Source organism: Natrix helvetica (assembly GCF_964273705.1).
Source record: "Natrix helvetica genome assembly, chromosome: 2".
In the NCBI taxonomy this organism is placed as follows: Eukaryota; Metazoa; Chordata; class Lepidosauria; order Squamata; family Natricidae; genus Natrix; species Natrix helvetica.
The window spans coordinates 113,151,884-113,169,152 of NC_138552.1; the positions used below are offsets into that span (position 1 = coordinate 113,151,884).

The 17,269-nt window shown below is 42.5% G+C and overlaps 1 protein-coding gene across 2 annotated transcripts in view; it reads left to right on the forward strand.

Annotated features, from left to right (window-relative positions):
• The first annotated feature begins 33 nt into the window (after positions 1-33).
• Positions 34-17,269, forward strand: part of SIDT1 (SID1 transmembrane family member 1) — a 71,157-nt gene continuing 53,921 nt past the window's right edge. For both annotated transcript variants that reach the window (XM_081940515.1, XM_081940516.1), the window contains exons 1-4: positions 34-813; positions 8,236-8,357; positions 13,185-13,355; positions 15,161-15,206. In XM_081940515.1, the coding sequence (XP_081796641.1) occupies positions 607-813; positions 8,236-8,357; positions 13,185-13,355; positions 15,161-15,206 (546 nt within the window). In that variant the 5' untranslated portion in view covers positions 34-606. The remainder of the gene's footprint in view (positions 814-8,235; positions 8,358-13,184; positions 13,356-15,160; positions 15,207-17,269) is intronic.

Sequence of the window (17,269 nt, forward strand, 5' to 3'; positions counted from 1 at the left end):
ATGACGAGTTACGCTCCCTCGCTTGAGACAGACATTCGGGGGCCGAGGGTTGCCGGCAGCAGGGAAGCAGCGCAGAAGCAGCGGCGGCGGCAGAAGCAGCTCACTTCCTGGGCAAGTTCGATCGGTAGATCATCCGCGTTCCACCAAGGAAGGCAGGCAGGCAGGCAGGCAGCGCTTCACCTGCCCGTTCCTCTTCCTTCCTTTCTAGAGGACCGAGGACTCCGCGCCTGCGATCCCAGGCTGGATGCGCAGCTGCCGAAGCCGGAGGCAGCAGCCACCGGGAGCCTCGGCGGCGGGTTTGTCTTTTTTAAAGTTGAGTCCAGGGAGATCGATCGGCGTCATCCTTCCGAAGTCCGGAAAAAGCCGGCCTCGCTTCGCCACCCAGAGGAGAAGATCCACTGACCACGCCTCGACCCACTACGGATGTCCCTCTGAAATGAGCCAGGTGGCAAGGAAGAAGGGCGTGGGAAGCCCCGGGCGCGGCGAACGGCCGGCCGCGGCTAGAAGGCAGCGAGGTAGCGAGTAAACAGAGGGCAGCCAGGCCCCGGGCTCGCGGAACTCGCCCCGGTCGCTCTCCTTTCGGCAGCCTCTTCCACTGCGGCGGAGATGAGCGGCTGGGCAGGGCTGGCCGGGCTCCTGCTGGCCGTGGCCGGAGCTCAGAAGCAGCTGCTGCAGTCGCCGAGGGCGCCGCCGAGTAGCCTTCACCCTGCCTCCGCGGAACACGCCGCGCAGTTCGACCACGTCTTCAACGGGACGGTCAACCGAAGCACGGAGCGGCTGTACTCGTTCAACTACACCAGTAAGGCGGGCCAGGTAAGGCGACAGGTGCTCCCTGGGGCAGGTGCGGCAGGACTCTGGAGCCCTGGAAGGCGGGGGAGAGGGAGAGCTGGGGAGGGTCGGCTGGCGGGTTCAGGTGGCGAGGCAGGAGAAGACCTCCGGGGGAGGGGAGCAAATGCTGAAGGCCTGCGGCGGGGCTCAGATGATGGGGAAGGTAGAAGAGGGACAAGGCCTAACTATTGAGAATTGGAAACCAGTCGAGTTATTCATTCATTATCCCTTTCAAGAAACACCACCCCTCCTTCCGTTTTGGCAGTTTCCTAGGTGCCAGCTATTTTTCTGAACTTGTTCTTTTACGTGATTGTTTCTGCAAATAAAACTCCCATTTAAACAAACTTCAGATTTCCCTGTTCTTTCTGAGTCATGACAAATGCTTCCATTGCTTCCTTGAGATAATGTCAGAGCACATGTTATCATGGGATTACATAACAGTTAACTCCATATTGGTAATTAGAGGTTATCATTCCATCCATCCATCCATCCATCCACCACACTGGTGGGTTTTTTGGGGGGGGGGGGAGAGGAAAGGATAAGCAGTGCTATTCAAAGTGCAATAAAAGAAAAGGTGTTAATAAGACATTAAAGAGATGTTCATTCATTCTTTGTGTGTGACCAAACCACCTAAATGTATTTCTTTCATTTGGGCAGTGTTAGACTTCAGGGTTTACATCAGTGTGTGTGTGTGTGTGTGTGTGTGTGTGAGTGTGTGTGTGTCAGTGTGTACCTCTGTGTGCAGGTACACACAGGTACAGGTGTATCAGTGTGTACCTTGGTTGCAGGTACACACACACACACGTGTGTGTGTGTGTGTGTGTGTGTGTGTGTGTGTAAACCCTAAAGTCTGCCACTGCCCAAATGAAGGAAATATATATTCTTTCATTCATTTTCTTTAAGTATATTTCTTTCACGTCTATCACTTACTTTTGCATTCAGTCCAGTTTGTTTATTTTTGACTCTTTCCATTTTATCATATACCCTTAAAATATAACCCATTCCCTTTGCATTCAAAGTACTTTTGCTTCTCCTGATATACCCAACTCTCAGTTCTATGTAAGAAAGAGGACAAAGTATATAGCATGTTTGCATATTTTGATACACATTCAGTATTTACAATAACCTCCATGTTACCGACTCTCTTTTTATCAGTAAAAAAAAAGAAAACTACCTGGAAATGTGGAAAGAACAAATCCTTCACTGAACTAAAAAATAAAAATAACAAACCAAAACATGTAAATATTTAACTTGCCAACCTTATAGGCAAGTTAATTTATGCATGTGTATGTATATGTACAAATCTAATAATATTTCATTCCCTATAAGGTTATAAGCCAATAAATAAAGATAAATGTTTCAATCCTGGTGTCAAAAAACTCACTGTCTCATTCTGTGGCCTCACACCCAAGGAAAATTGCTGCTCTGCAGTCTTCCTTGGAGCAGCAGCTGCCTAGAGCACATGTGGGTGATTTCTCTTTCTTTCAATGTCCGGAGAGGTTACTTTACTTTTTACTTTACTTTTATTTAGATTTTTATACCGCCCCCTCTCCCCAAAGGGACTCGGGGTGGTGTACAGTCAAATAAAAACACATCAATAAATAGAAAATACAAACACAAAGAGGAGGCAATAAGAAACTGTACATATCTGAAGTAAAGTAGTTAAAAGCAATATTTAAATACCCTAAAAATACCCAATTAAAATATCTGCCAGGAGGTAGAATAAAACTATAAATGGGCCAGGCCGGCTAAATGGAACAGGTGAGTCTTCAGTTTTTGTCGAAAGGAGCGGAAGTCGGTGGTGGTTCTGATATCGGGGGGGAGGTCATTCCAGAGGGTTGGGCCCATCACAGAGAAGGCTCTACTCCTAGGCGCCACCCGTTGGCATTGCTTAGTGGACGGCACCCGAAGGAGTCCTTCCCTGTGAGAGCGAATCGGTCGCAGGGAAGTGTGTGGTAGGATGCGATCCCGCAAGTACCTAGGTCCTGAGCCATGGAGCGCTTTAAAGATAGTAATTAACACCTTGAAACGCACCCGAAAGACCACAGGCAGCCAGTGCAGCTTGCGCAGGAGCGGTGTTACGTGGGAGTACCTAGTACTCCCCATAATAGCCCGCGCGGCTGCGTTCGGGACTAGCTGCAGTCTTCGAGCACGTCCCAAGGGAAGCCCCATGTAGAGGGCATTGCAGTAGTCCAGCTGAGACGTCACCAGTGCATGAGTGACCGTGCGTAGGGCATCCCGGTCCAGTAGGGGGCGCAATTGGCGCACCAGGCGAACCTGGTGGAACGCCCCCCTTGCCACGGCTGCCACATGGTCATCCATTGACAGCCGGGCATCTAGGAGGACGCCCAAATTGCGCGCCCGTTCCACAGGGGGCAATTGCTCGCCCCCTATGGTCAGTGATGGAATCAACTGACTGAACCGGGGTGCCGGTAGCCACAGCCACTCGGTCTTGGAGGGGTTGAGCTTGAGTCTGTTGTCCCCCATCCAGACCCCGACGGCTTCCAAACACCGGGTCATCACCTCGACAGCCTCGTTGGGGTGGTCTGGGGTGGAAATGTACAGCTGTGTATCATCAGTGTACAGATGATACTCCACCCCAAAACCACGGATGATCTCCCCCAGCGGCTTCACATATGCATTGAACAGAAGGGGCGAGAGGACCGACCCCTGAGGCACCCCACAAGTGAGTGACCTTAGGGTCGACCTCTGCCCCCCTGCCAACACACATTGCGTCCGGTCAGAGAGGTAGGAGCCGAACCACCGCAGAACGGTGCCTCCAACTCCCATCCCCCCCAGCCGGCGCAATAGGATACCATGGTCGATGGTATCAAAAGCCGCCGAGAGATCTAATAGGACCAGGATAGAGGAACAACCCCTATCTCTGGCCCTCCAGAGATCATCGACCAACACGACCAAGGCCGTCTCCGTGCTGTGTCCGGGCCGGAAGCCGGACTGGCATGGGTCTAGATATTCGGATTCCTCGAGGTGTCGCGGAAACTGCTGTGCCACCACATTCTCTACAACCTTCGCCAAAAAGGGAAGGTTGGAGACTGGACGATAATTAGCTAGCTCCATCGGGTCAAGGGAAGGCCTTTTGAGTAAGGGCCTCACCACCGCCTCTTTCAAGGCGGCAGGCAAGGACCCCTCACTCAAAGAGGCGTTCACCAAGCCCAGTAGCCAGCCTCGTGTCACTTCCCAGGATGCCAGTACCAACCAGGAGGGACACGGGTCCATTAAACATGTGGTCGGTCGCAGCCGTCCACGCAACCTATCCAAATCCTCGGGGGCAACAGAATCAAACTCCTCCCAGAATGGTCTCACAAGACTCACTGTTGGCGGCTCCTCTGGTCCACTGAAGGGGGCCCAAAGAACTGATCTACTCACCAGTTTCTTGATCTTTCCTGTGATCATCAGCTCTTCAGTTCACTATAACTCCCTCGGAAGCCATTATTTCTCCCAATTTGTGATTCAAATTTTAACAACAAATTCAGTCTGGATCATATGGACATATAATTTTGTCTGTTGGCTGACACAAAGCTATTTTTTTTTACTTTTTATTTTGTTTATGCAAACATAACATCTTTGCAACACATTACACTTCTTTTACATATCTGTTGAGATTCTTTTATCTGTACATGTAAATCTTATATAACTATAACTATAACTATATATATATATAACTATATATAACTATATATGTTGTATTTGTACTGATAAATAAATAAAATAAATAAATTTATATTATTTCATATGTCTTTTTTCTCCATTGTATATATAACAACCTTTATGTACATTTGACTCATTTTATATTCATTTCCTATTATTTATTTGCTACAGTCTATTTCGTAATTCTACCTTTTATTCATTTTCCAGTTTTGTAGTTATTTTTTAATTTCTTGATTTTTCTTCTTTTCTTTTTTGCTTTCCTACTTTTTCCCCCCTTTCCTCTAGCCAATTATACCATAAATCCCATACAGAGTAATATTCAGATTCTTCTTTATTTTTTTATTCCCTCATGAGCCTATCCATCTCTGCACATTACAATATTTTTAATTACATTTTCTTTTGTTGTCTTTTTTATACCTTGCCTGTATTGATACAAAGCTAATTTAAAGATGGATGTTGACAAATTTATTAAGCCAAAATTTAAAATTGAGGATAAGCCATTCTTCCATGAATCACCTTTTTGAAACAGTCCAAACATGATACAGTATATCCAAAGTTCTTCATTGATTGAAAAATTTCAGTGTATTGGAATATAATTTAATGAAATACTGACATATTTCAAACTTTAACTGTGTTTGAAGAACCTGGATCATCATAGCAAAACTACCTAACATGGAATTACAAAGAGACAAGTCTGTAACGTACCAATTTTCTTTAGAATTTTTAAAACTCTAAGCTAAAAACAGTGGGAACTAACCTTTTCTACACATTCTTTGAGGAATTTAATAGACCTTAAGAAAATATTTTTGCTGAATCAAACAAGTTGTAAGAAATATGTCTACTATTATTTAATACTTGGAGCCATTGATTGAGTATTCCAAATTGTTTGTCTGTTATTCAAAATTATTTTTGAATAAATAGTTATTGAATAGTTATTGATTTAGTTTCCATAAACATTGGAGGGCACCTCACTAATTTCAAAACCTCTGGTGTTTCTGAGGCTGCAAGTAATGCCAAACCACATACATAGCAAGTTATTTTATCTGTATGTGTTGGTATTCAACCTTTCTAGGAAATTATATTTTTACATAGAATTTCAAAACTTTTAAAAGTATCCTTATTTAATAACCATTGGAGAGTAAAGATTCCATTATGACCCTATGTTTTCCAGAAATAAGAACAACTCCAAAGTGTGCATAGAGGTAAGGAATCTGATCTCCCTTTGTTCCTATAAAATAGTGGCAGAAATCCCATTTCTTGCTTCCTTCTGTATTTTAGGCAGATGCAATTGTTCTAGAACAGGATTTTTAAATGCTAGGCATGGGACGGCTGATTCTGAGCAGAGGGGAAGAATTCTAAAGGGGATCATGAATCACATCATTTAGCTTACTGGCTAAGATATCTTTACCTGGTTAAATGGTTACCATCCCTGCCATACAAGTGAATCCTTAATTTGAACAGACCAAGTGGGGTAATGTGTGCCCATTGTTCCCATGTCTCCGTTTAGCATTATGTCCTCCTGGTGACATTAAATCATTTGCATAAACATTAGCTGTGCACTGTGGGCTAATGGCAGCTTCTTAGCCCTACTCCCTCAGGGAAAAGAATAACCTGCTGGGAGAAGACCCCTCCTCTCTCGAAGGAGCTATGCTGGCTGTCAGGCTACACCTGAGCAAAATGTCTATGGTGAAGTATGCTGCCTGTACAGGTAGTCCTCAACTTATCACCACATTTGAGCCCAAAATTTCAGTTGTTAAGTGAGGCATTTCTTTCTTTCTTGCCACAGTTGTTTAGTGAATCACTGCAGTTGTTAAGTTAGTAACATGGTTGTTAAATGAATCTGGCTTCCTCATTGACTGTGCATGTCAGAAACTCACAAAAGCTGATCACATGGCCCTGGGACACTGCAGCCATCAAAATGTGAAACAGTTGTCAAGCATCTGAATTCTGATCAATGACCATACGGATGCCACAACAGCGATGAGTGTAAAAAGAAAAGTAAAAAGTCACTTTTTTCAGTGACATTGTAAGTTCAAATGGTCACTAAACAAACTGTTGTAAGTCAAGGACTACCTGCACTTGCTGAGGAGCTATGTCTTTGCGTGGGATACCTTCTGTTTCACATAGAATCAATTGTGGGGCTAGAAGTGATCTTGGAGGTCTTCTAGTCCAATCCCCTCCCAAAGGCAGAAGTCCTTCCATTCCAGGCAAATGGCTGTCCAATCATGTCTTGAAAACCTTCAATGACGGAGCCCTCACAGCTGTAGGAGGAGAGCTCTTCGTTTCATTAATTCTTTCATTAGTTAATTTCAGGAAATTTCTCCTCAGTTTCAAACTGGATCTCTCTTTCCACTACCCATAATTGTTTCTAGTCCTGCCCTCTTCTGGTTTAGAGAATACTGTAAGTCTATCCCCTGTGACAGCCCCTCAAGTACCAGAAGACAGCTGTCAAGTCACCCCCAATTCTTCTCTTCATTAAGCTAGCTATACCCACTTCCCTTATCACATTTTTCAGGGTTTCCCAGTCACCTTGAATTGATTTTCCTTTTAGGATTTCTATCCATGAAATTCTTTCTAATCTTCCTCTTAGTTTGTTAAAGTCAGCTCTCGTAAAGTCTAAAGACTTTTTTCAGTCACTTTGTTCTGCACTATGGTGAATTGTAGCATGACATGGCCACTTTCCCCAAAAGTTCCCACAATTTCCATTCCTTCAACCAACCTAACCTTATTAGTTAGGATTAAATCCAGTACAACTGATCTTCTAGTTCCCTCCTCCACCATTTGGGTGACGAAGTTGTCAACTAGGCATATCACAAACCTGTTAGATAACCCACTCACTGCAGAATTTGTTTCCCACTACTGTACACCTTGGCTAAGTGATCAGCAAAAAGTTTGTCTGCAGGTAGTCCTTGATTTACAACAGTTTGTTTAGTGACCGTTCAAAGTTACAATGGCACTGAAAAATGTAACTTATGACCATTTTTCACACTTATGATCGTTGCAGTATCCACATGATCAGGTGATCAAAACTCAGATGCTTGGCAACTGGTTCATATTTATCATGTGATCACTTTTTGTGACCTTCAGACAAGCAAAGTCAATGGGGAAGCCAGATTCACTTAATAACCAGATTATTAACTTAACTGCAATGATTCACTTACTGTAACAACGGTAGCAAGAAAAGTTGTAAAATGGGGCAAAGTTCACTTAACAAATGTCTCACTTAACAACATAAATTTTGGGCTCAATTGTGGTCATGAACCGAAGACTACCTGTATTTCGTCTGCTTGGTTGAGTGGCCTATAGTTTTTTCTCTCTCTAATATTCACCCAAATACCTTTAAGAAGGCTTTTATCCCTAGTATTGTGTACTTCTATAGAGGTGTAGCAATTTTTCACATATGAAGGAACTTCTCCCCGTCTTTTTAAATTGGTTCTGGGTTTTTTTAAACAATTTATATGCTTTTAACATTTATATTCCAATCACCAGTTCCATCTCACCAAGTTTTCGAAATTACAACAATATTGTACCTGCCCTCATGTATTAGGTTTTCATGTTATCCCTGTTTGTTACTCAAACTCTGGGCATGCACAATGTCTTTATAAGTCTGCTGCTTCTCTTTGTGGGCCACATCCTAACTTACTCCCATCAGAAAAGGATTAAAGTAGAAATACCATTGCGGTTACAGAATAGGCATTGACTGATGGGAGTGCCCTGGCTGTCTCTGTCTCTGTCCAGGTGGATGCCCTCCGTGTTACCGTGAAGAGTGACTCCGAAGATGATCAGTACCCTGTCTTGTTTGTAGTTCGGCAGCAAAAGGGGGTGCTATCCTGGCAGCTCCCGCTCATTTTTCATGGGCTGTAAGTAATCGCTTCCTGTCATAAAATATTTATTTCTATTCTGTTTAGTTTTTCTCATTCCAACTTCTTCCCTCAAATTCCTTCTAAAAAGATTTTTTTTAAAGGGAGCTTTTTACTCTTTCCCTGCTAGAGAAGAAGCATTCCTTCATTAATTTTTTTTTGCAACATTGAATTTTACTTTGTGGTGTATTTATTCTTTATTGTATAGAGAATTTACACTGAGTTAAATGTGTAGAGATAAGGACAGATATTAAATTTAAAAAATAATGCAGTATTGCCAGTTCAATCTCTTCAATTTTATTTAATTGAATCCCAATAGCTTTCCAAAATAGATAGTAATTCCCGATCAAACAACTTTTTTTTTTTTACAATATTGGTTTTCATATAATTTTGGGCATTGCCTTAAGCTATCATTTGAGTAAATATGCATAAAAAGCATTAAGATATCCAGCTTTTTCTCTGCTAAAAAACTGTGTGAGATATATTTTGGATGTGTAAAAACTGTGTTGTTTTGGGAGTTTTGTAAAATAGACATACATAACTCAAAATGACTGGAAATATATGTTTACTATGAATTAACCTCTTTTACGTTATACTTAATGTATTTGTTAAATTTAAACATTTATCTTAAAATGAATTCAAACTGGCTTGTTGTAAAGTACAGATATAATATGATAGGAACAATGGGAGTAATGAAACAAATGGGAGCATAATATATTTATTTCAGCAGAGTCAAAATAAAAACCTGCTATCTGGTTCCACTCAATAATTAACAAACTGTTCTGAATAAGCTTGTTTTCAGACTATCTTCCTGTGATAACCCAATTTGGAGCTTAGTAGAACATTAATTATTGGGGTTTCAATGACCAACACAGAAATATGAGCTTCGTAGTACAGGATATCCAATTTTTCCAACATTATCTATTTGATCTGTCGTGGTAATTTCATTCTTGTTAAAAACATCACCTCTTGAACAAAGAAACTCTAACCACCAGCTTGCATTTAATATCCATCTAAAACTGCTTTCATATGTCTACTGCTTCATTTTGGAAATAAAAGAAATGGGTGTCAACGGCTGGCAGTTAATTCAAAATAATTTCACATAGCTATTGGAGAACAAAATGAAACCCTTTATTGTAGATTGGTATAAAGAAATAAGAATTTGTTTTAGCTTTCTGGAATTAGCTTTCTCTGTTTGAACTGAAACCTCCAATCAAGAGATGTAGAATATTGTGTTTTGATTATGCCATTACCTAGTGAAATCTAGGAGAATAAACAGATTCTTACTGTTAGATTGGGTAATGGATAGGCACACAAAAACTTAACGGTAACAACAGCTCTTTATTAAGTACAACAGGTGAGAACAATCCAGCAAAGGTTGAGTCTGACAGCAGCCCTTTTATAGGGAGCAGTCAGACCCTTCGACCAATAGGATTAAACCTCTGCTCCTGCCGGAACAGAGGACCTTGGTGGAAACCACTGTAGTTAGAACAAGTATCTAACGCCCCTCCCCTCCTGGATGGAACAATCCTACTTGTTACATAGTCACGCAGGTAGGCAGGCTTTTGGATAGCTCTGCCAGACCTGCGCAGTTCAGTAGGAGGGGTTTCCTTGGACAGGTCGGACATATCTGTTTGCTCTGCAGCTCCGCTTGGTGGAAGCTCCTGGAACCTTTCAGAGGCCGCATCTGGAGATTCTAGAGCCGGTTCGCTCGTAGCTCGCTGCGGGCCTGCGACATAACCAGATAAGTTTCCCGGTACCCTCGGGCTTCAGCTGGCCATGGAAGGAGTGAGTGTTTGCTCTTTTTGGGTAGGGCTTTCGCTAACTCATGCAGGAGTTACCTCTGGTTGTCTAAGAGTGGGGTTGGAGAGGCGGCCACGGAGTTGGTCAATATGCCTTCTCCAATTCCTACCATCCTCGAGCTCTAGGAGGTAAGAGTGAGGGCCTGTGATGCCTATCACTGTGGCAGGAATCCACAGAGTTCCCCCAGCATAGTTGTGGGCATATACCGAATCGCCAAATGTCCGAATCTTGCTTGTGGAGTCTGTGGGCGATGAGGCAGAATAATTGGGGTGTAGACGGTCTAAGTGGGACCTTAGCCGGCGACCCATGAGAAGCTTGGAGGGGCTTCTCCCTGTAGTGGCACTGGGTGTGATGTGCTGAATTAGCAAATAGTGGTCAACCTATGTTTACCAATCTCCTGGGCCCATCTTAGAGAAGGCCTCTTTTGCAGATCTCACCATTTTCTCCATCTGACCATTGGAGGCCGGATGGAATGGCGTGACCAGGGCATGCCTGATTCCCTGAGCTGCTAGGAAGGTCTCAAATTGCATGGCCGTGAATTGGGGCCCATTGTTAGAGACCAAGACATCGGGCAGGTCATGCGTGGAGAAATGTCTTCTTAGCACCATGATGACCGCTTCTGCCGTAGTGGAGGTCATCAGGACTACCTCTAACCATTTCAAGTAGGCACCCACAACTATGAGAAATGTCTGGCCGTGAACTGGGCCAGCAAAGTCAATGTGCACCCTAGACCATGGTGCTTGAGGTCGCTCCCATTCCTTAGCGGGTGCCTCTGGGGGAGCTGGTCTGGACTCCTGGCACAGTGTGCAGGTGGCCACCCATTCTTCAATCTTCCCGTCCATGTTAGGCCACCACACGTAATTCCTAGCCAAAGACTTCATCCTGACAATTCCAGGATGCCCTACATGTAAAGCCTCTAATACTGCAATGCGCAGTTTGGGTAGAACAACGACCCAGTGCCCCCACAATAAACAGCCATTTACAACTGATAACTCATTGCGTTTGGCCAAATACATTTTGAAATCAGCCCCAGCAGGCCCCTTGGGCCACCCCCTCCGCTTCCAGTTCAAAATTTGTTTGATGGTGGAGTCCTTTGCAGAGTGATGGGCAACGTCACTGGACGAGATAGACCCAGTCTCAAGGCAGTCAATGAGGAGGACTGGCATTTCGGGGGTAGGGTCAGTGAGAAGTTCAGGCAGCGGGCAGCAGCTTAGAGCGTCAGCATGCCCCAAAGTGGAGCTTGGTCGGTGGATGAGACGGTAGGAGTAGGCAGCTAGGAAGATGGTCCATCTGGTCATGCGAGGTGATAATGACACTGAGGTAGGTCGCTCCCCAGCCAGTAAGCCCAACAACGGCTTGTGGTCCGTAACTAGTTCGAAGTCCCGGCCATATGGATACTCATGGAACCTCTTTACTCCGGCCACTGCAGCCAAAGCCTCAGGGTCCAGCTGGCTGTAGTTCCGTTCTGCGGCAGACAAGGTCCTGGAGTAAAATGCAATAGGGGCTTTGGTTCCGTTGGGCATGCGGTGGCTGAGGACGGCACCAACGCTGAACGTCGCAGGTCAGCACCAACGGCAGGGTCTGGCTGTATTGTACCAGAAAGGAGTCCGCCGACATACTGCTTGATTAATACCTCTTTCAGTTATTGCCAAACAAATACTATAGAGAAATTAAACTCAAAACATAAACTCTCAAAATCCTTTATATAGCCATTTGAAATCAGCTGAGTTAAAGTGTTGATATAAGCATTCCAATAAAACATATTTTCCTGCTATTATAAAATTAGGCTTATTCCATACCACCAATATAACTCAATTTATAACAATATAATTTCATATCGTCCAAGTGATTCAAGATCAAAATGTAACTGCTTAGTAATCAAATATGTCTAGCAGCTTTCATAGCTGGAAACAAAGAGTCCTATCTAGCAAAGCATGTCAGGATTTCCAGGGTGTTAAATCTTTACTGTTCAAATTGGCTGAAAAACTCCTCAAAAGTCTTGTGCAATAGTGGTTTGTTTAGTTACCCCCCTGCCTAACTAACCTTGAAAAGGGGAAGTAGAGTCAGACACTGTTAAATGCCTGGATAGGAGACCACCAGAAAATTCCAGATATGTGGTCTAAATTGCGAAGTCAAAAAACACCATAGTAAAAAGCAAGAGGAGACTATTTCTATATTATTGCCAACAAAACTTAAGGGATATGTCTATAAAGTCACCAGAAGTTGAACTCAACTTGGAGACTTCACACATTATCTTGCATCTGTTTTCTTTGCCAAATTCAAGTACAGGACATGGATTAGAGGCTGACTGATGCTGGACAGATTTCAAAGAGAAAAGGTCACCAGCAATTAGGAATTGATGCAGAAAAATCAATAGGCAGATAAGATATAAACAAGATTAGCAGAGGTAGATAAGAGAAGATAAGAGGATGAGACAAAAGGCTTATTCGGTGTATGCTATGGAAATTGCTCAGGCTAGAAAGCTAACTTGGATGTTCAACAAAGTGCACTGATTATATTCAGAGTAGTACTAAAGGCCAAGAGGTACTCTTTACTCACAATGCTGGAACTGCTCAAGGCCTGAAAAAATAGAGCACTTGTGACTCCACCTATTGGCTCCTAATTCATGACATATACCAGACACAGTAACACTTCTGCTCTGAGTGAAGGAGTTATTTTTATTTCCCCCCTTCTGTTTTAAATGGCAGTTTGTTTTATAACACGGACATAAATATTTGGATGAAATTATCTTCATTTATATAATATTTTATGGAGTCTGAGCGCAGGCACCTATAGGACTCTCAAAGGTTTGTCTGGCCTCACCTTGCTCTCCTTTAGAAGCACTTCTTTAAAACCTGGGTTTTGAAGAGTCAAAGGCCAGGTTGATTTATGATCCCAGCTGGTAGAGGATGGATAATTAGTATTTAAGTATATGTTTTTCTCCAAAGCATTATACTCAACTGTGTGGGTTTTTTTAAAACACAGTTTTTATTCTGAATGTCAGATTTTGCTTTGTGTCGGCAGCTACCAAAGAAGTTACAACTACACAGAAGTCAGCCGTACCCTCTGCCCATCCGAGTCTGTACCTGAGAATGGATCTTCCGAGCAAATCGTATTTATAAATGTCGCTTCCATGGCTCCTTATAATGCCCACTATCAGCTGCAAGTTACCAAGATTAAGAACTTCCAACTTAGGTGAGTGGTCCGTTTCTGGATTTACCATTTCAGAACAATGGAAAACAAATTTTGTTGTTGTTTGGATCACTGCATTAAAAACAGCACTGGCTGAAAAATTAACACAACAAATCCATGTTTTAGCATCCTTTAGGTAAGAATTGTTCTACTCATATTTGATTGCCATGTTTAACAAAATTGATTTCATTATTAATCAAGTTCATAGGGATGCCTATCTCATAGAAAGTGACTTTATAAATATATAACACAGCAATTCTCAGTAGATTATCCCTATACAAATATGTTTGGGGATATAAATATTAAATATCAATGTTTAAAGTGTTCTTTTTCCTTAAGATTATAAAGAATTTTTATATACATTTATATATCATTTTGTTTTTGTCCTTATGTGGTTATTTTCAATATTCGTTCTTTTGTTTAAATAGAAAAACAAAAAAACCCTATATTTTAAAATTTCCCATGGACAACATGGGAGGCCGCAGCTAAAAACACACACATTTGTTTTGCTGATTACAAGCTGTTTGGACTGCCTGCATGGAGGCAATGCAAGCTGTAGTCATATGTCCCACTGATGCTGCAGACCAAAGTAGTGGTTGAAATGCAAAACTAAGGACCCCGCAATGTGACAGGAATAACACAAAGAACAAGAAGAGAAACAGCTAGAGCCAAATCCTCTGAAAAAAACAGTAGCAATAGATTTATCGATCTAGGCCAGTGATGGCGAACCTTTTTTGGCTCGCGTGCCACAAGTGGGGGGAGCGCAGGGGGGTCGAGTGCGGGCGTGCCGCACCCATAATGCAACGCGTGACCCCCCAAGTGCGCATGCACGCAAAACGCGCGACTCCCCCCCATTTTGACATGTTTTTTTCGCCCTCCCCAGGCTCCAGAGGCTTTATAGGAGCCTGGGAAGGGCAAAAAGAGCCTCCCCCGACCTCCCGGAGGCCCTCCGGAGGCTTCAGGGACTGTCCGGAGGCTTCCCTGAAGCCTTCGGAGCGCTTAAAACCACCCTCCGAGCAAACCGGAAGTGATGGTCCCTGAAGCCTCCGGGGGGGCGGGGGAGGCTCTTTTCGCCCTCCCCAGGCTCCTATAAAGCCTCTGGAGCCTGGGGAAGGCGAAAATAGCTTTTAAAAAGGTGAACTCAGCTGGCCAGCGCGCGCATGCGCGCTGGCCAGCTGACAGGGCACCGCCTCGCGTGCCCTGACAAATGGCTCCGCGTGCCACTTGTGGCACGCGTGCCATAGGTTCGCCATCACGGATCTAGGCCATAAGCTATATTAGAAGCATCAAAGGCTTCTCGCTAAAAATATTAACCTTCTATTATATATGCTGCATATCCCCACTTTTGCATGTCAAATCAATTTATATCCAAAGCTGACCAGAAACAGAGCGAAGAAAGCAACATAGTGCTAACATATGGCATGCAAGCTAAAAATGTTTAGCCTGAGTGTCGACAGCTTGTTGTCTGCATCACACAGCTTTCTATGTCCATCTGCATCTACCCAATGGGTGGATTGGGATCCTGCCCAATCCTTCAGGTTTGGATTTTGTGTTTTCCTTATAAATGCATACACCGGAGAGAACCAAATATTTGAACTCTATAATTTGTACAAGATATTCATCAGTAGAGCTTTTGTTTATTCCAAAATCATCTATATATTCATTAGTGACATGGGTGAAACTCATTTGGAAAAATGAACCCAGCTGTAGATATCTAATGAAGTTCTTACCACAGTTTCTAACTGCTACCTTACCTGTATGTTTCATATTTTATATTAATATCTGAACAAATTTCCTTTTGTCCACAGCATGAACACTACTTTTATATTCACTGCCAGCCCCTCTCAGCCACAGGTAAATAATAATAATTATGTATGGTAATGATAAATACATCTTTTCAAAGTTTAGTTAAAATCCAAGATGTTGGAATATTATTTTTGGCTATTTATTAAGGTAGGATACATTTGCCCTATATTATAAATCTTAGGGCAGATGGAGCCAAACAGACAAATTAAACAGCTATTAATAAAAAAAAGCCTCAACATTATAAAATCAATGCTTACACATAGATTAAAGCCTCCAGTAAGACACAAATGTTTGTATAAATAGCCAGATCTTTACTTCACACTGAAAGGAAGTCAATATTGCTGCCAGCTGCACAATTTTATTCATTGGCACTGAAATGAAATTGTATCGGATGCCAGCTGTACATTCCTATATACAATAATAGGCAGTTCTTAATGACAGGATGAAGAGAAGAGTCCAAGAAGGTACAAAAGCATCTCTTCTTCATATAAGCCAATATCTTAAGACTGTGTAGGACTTTGGCAATATTAACTACCTCTATATAACGGGCAGAGAGGCAAATGTAAACTCTTAAAATCTCTCTTCTGTCTTCTTGGATTATTGAGTCCAGATCGCTATCAAACTAGATAAATTGCCTCTGGAGGACATGGAATGCCTATATATAACTCTAACTCCAATCTAGATGAATGTTAAACCAGTACCTCAGTATCCGATGCTAGATGACATCTAACTCAACAAATTTCTCTACAGTACTCAGGTGTGGATATTTATGCCAGGGAAGAACAAGGTTCATTGGTATGATCTCGTAGTGGTATTAAAAGCTTCATGAACCTGTTAATAAAATGGAATAAAAATTTGAAATCTCTTTAAGATCCAGATTGTATTGCCAATCAGTCTCCAGCTGGGACCAATCGCTACATCAGTTGACGTTAAAAGAGGTGCCAGGGATGATTTCCTCAGGAATTTCTTCAGGGATGGCATATATTATCCACATCTAATTTATCCTATTAACCTTGTTTGTAGACCAACGAAAATATTAAAATAGCAAAAAAATTAATTTCCAAATAACACTCTTTAATAAAGTGAATCAGAAATATAAGACATAATGGAAATGGATTTATAATGAGAAAAAGTGGATACTACTTGATAGTACAACGAATTACGCAGGCATAGAAGGACTTCCCTTTGAGTGGTTCAGCAGAAGTAAAACTTGGATAGACTTCTGTCCATATTTTAATTTGAATTTCTGTACTGAGCACGGAGTTGAGCCTGAATTACGTGATAAAATCATAGAATTGGAAGTGACCTTAGAAGTCAGCTTGTGCAAGTACACTTTCCGCAAGAGCATTTTGACAAATAACTATTTCACCTCTGAAGATTTCCAGCAGAAAAGAACTCTCCCCGTATGTGGCATCCTCTTCCATTAGCTGACAGCTGCTCTGATTAGGAAGTTCTTCCTCTGTCTGGCCTATACTAACTTCCTTGTAATATTACTCTATCAATTCTGGTCCTGCCCTTGAGGCAGGAGAGATAGCAATATTTGCTTGCAATAGCAATAGGCAGCAATATTTGACAGGTGTGATAACCCTTTAAATATTTGCAAATGTGTCATTTCTCCTTCAGTTATTTCTTTTGAAGGTTAAATATAAGTAGATTTTTCTAACCATTCTTCAGAGGCAATGGTTTCCAAACCCCCAGTATATTGATTGATAGTTATCAAATCAGAAAGCTTCGAAAGGCAATGTTTAATGTGGATTTCCTTGACAATAAAAAGCAGTGTTTGGCCTGGCAGGGGTCACCTGTGGGCTTCTTTGTCTTCACCCCCATCTTAGTCTTGTGCTTATCCTATACTCATCCAGTTTCCAGCAATATCCGGCCTCACTCCCCTGTTAAAAGGTTGCTGCATTGCCATCCCTTCCAGAAAAAATTGTGTTTATTTTTTCCCTTTGGTAAAATGAACTGATTTTTCCAGAACCTCCTCATTACAGATAGTCCTCAACATAGGACCACAACTGGGACCAGAATTTCCATCGCTAAGCAAGGTGGTTGTTAAGTGAGTCATGCCCAGTTCTATGACTTTTTTGCCACAGTTGTTAAGCAAATCAGTGCAC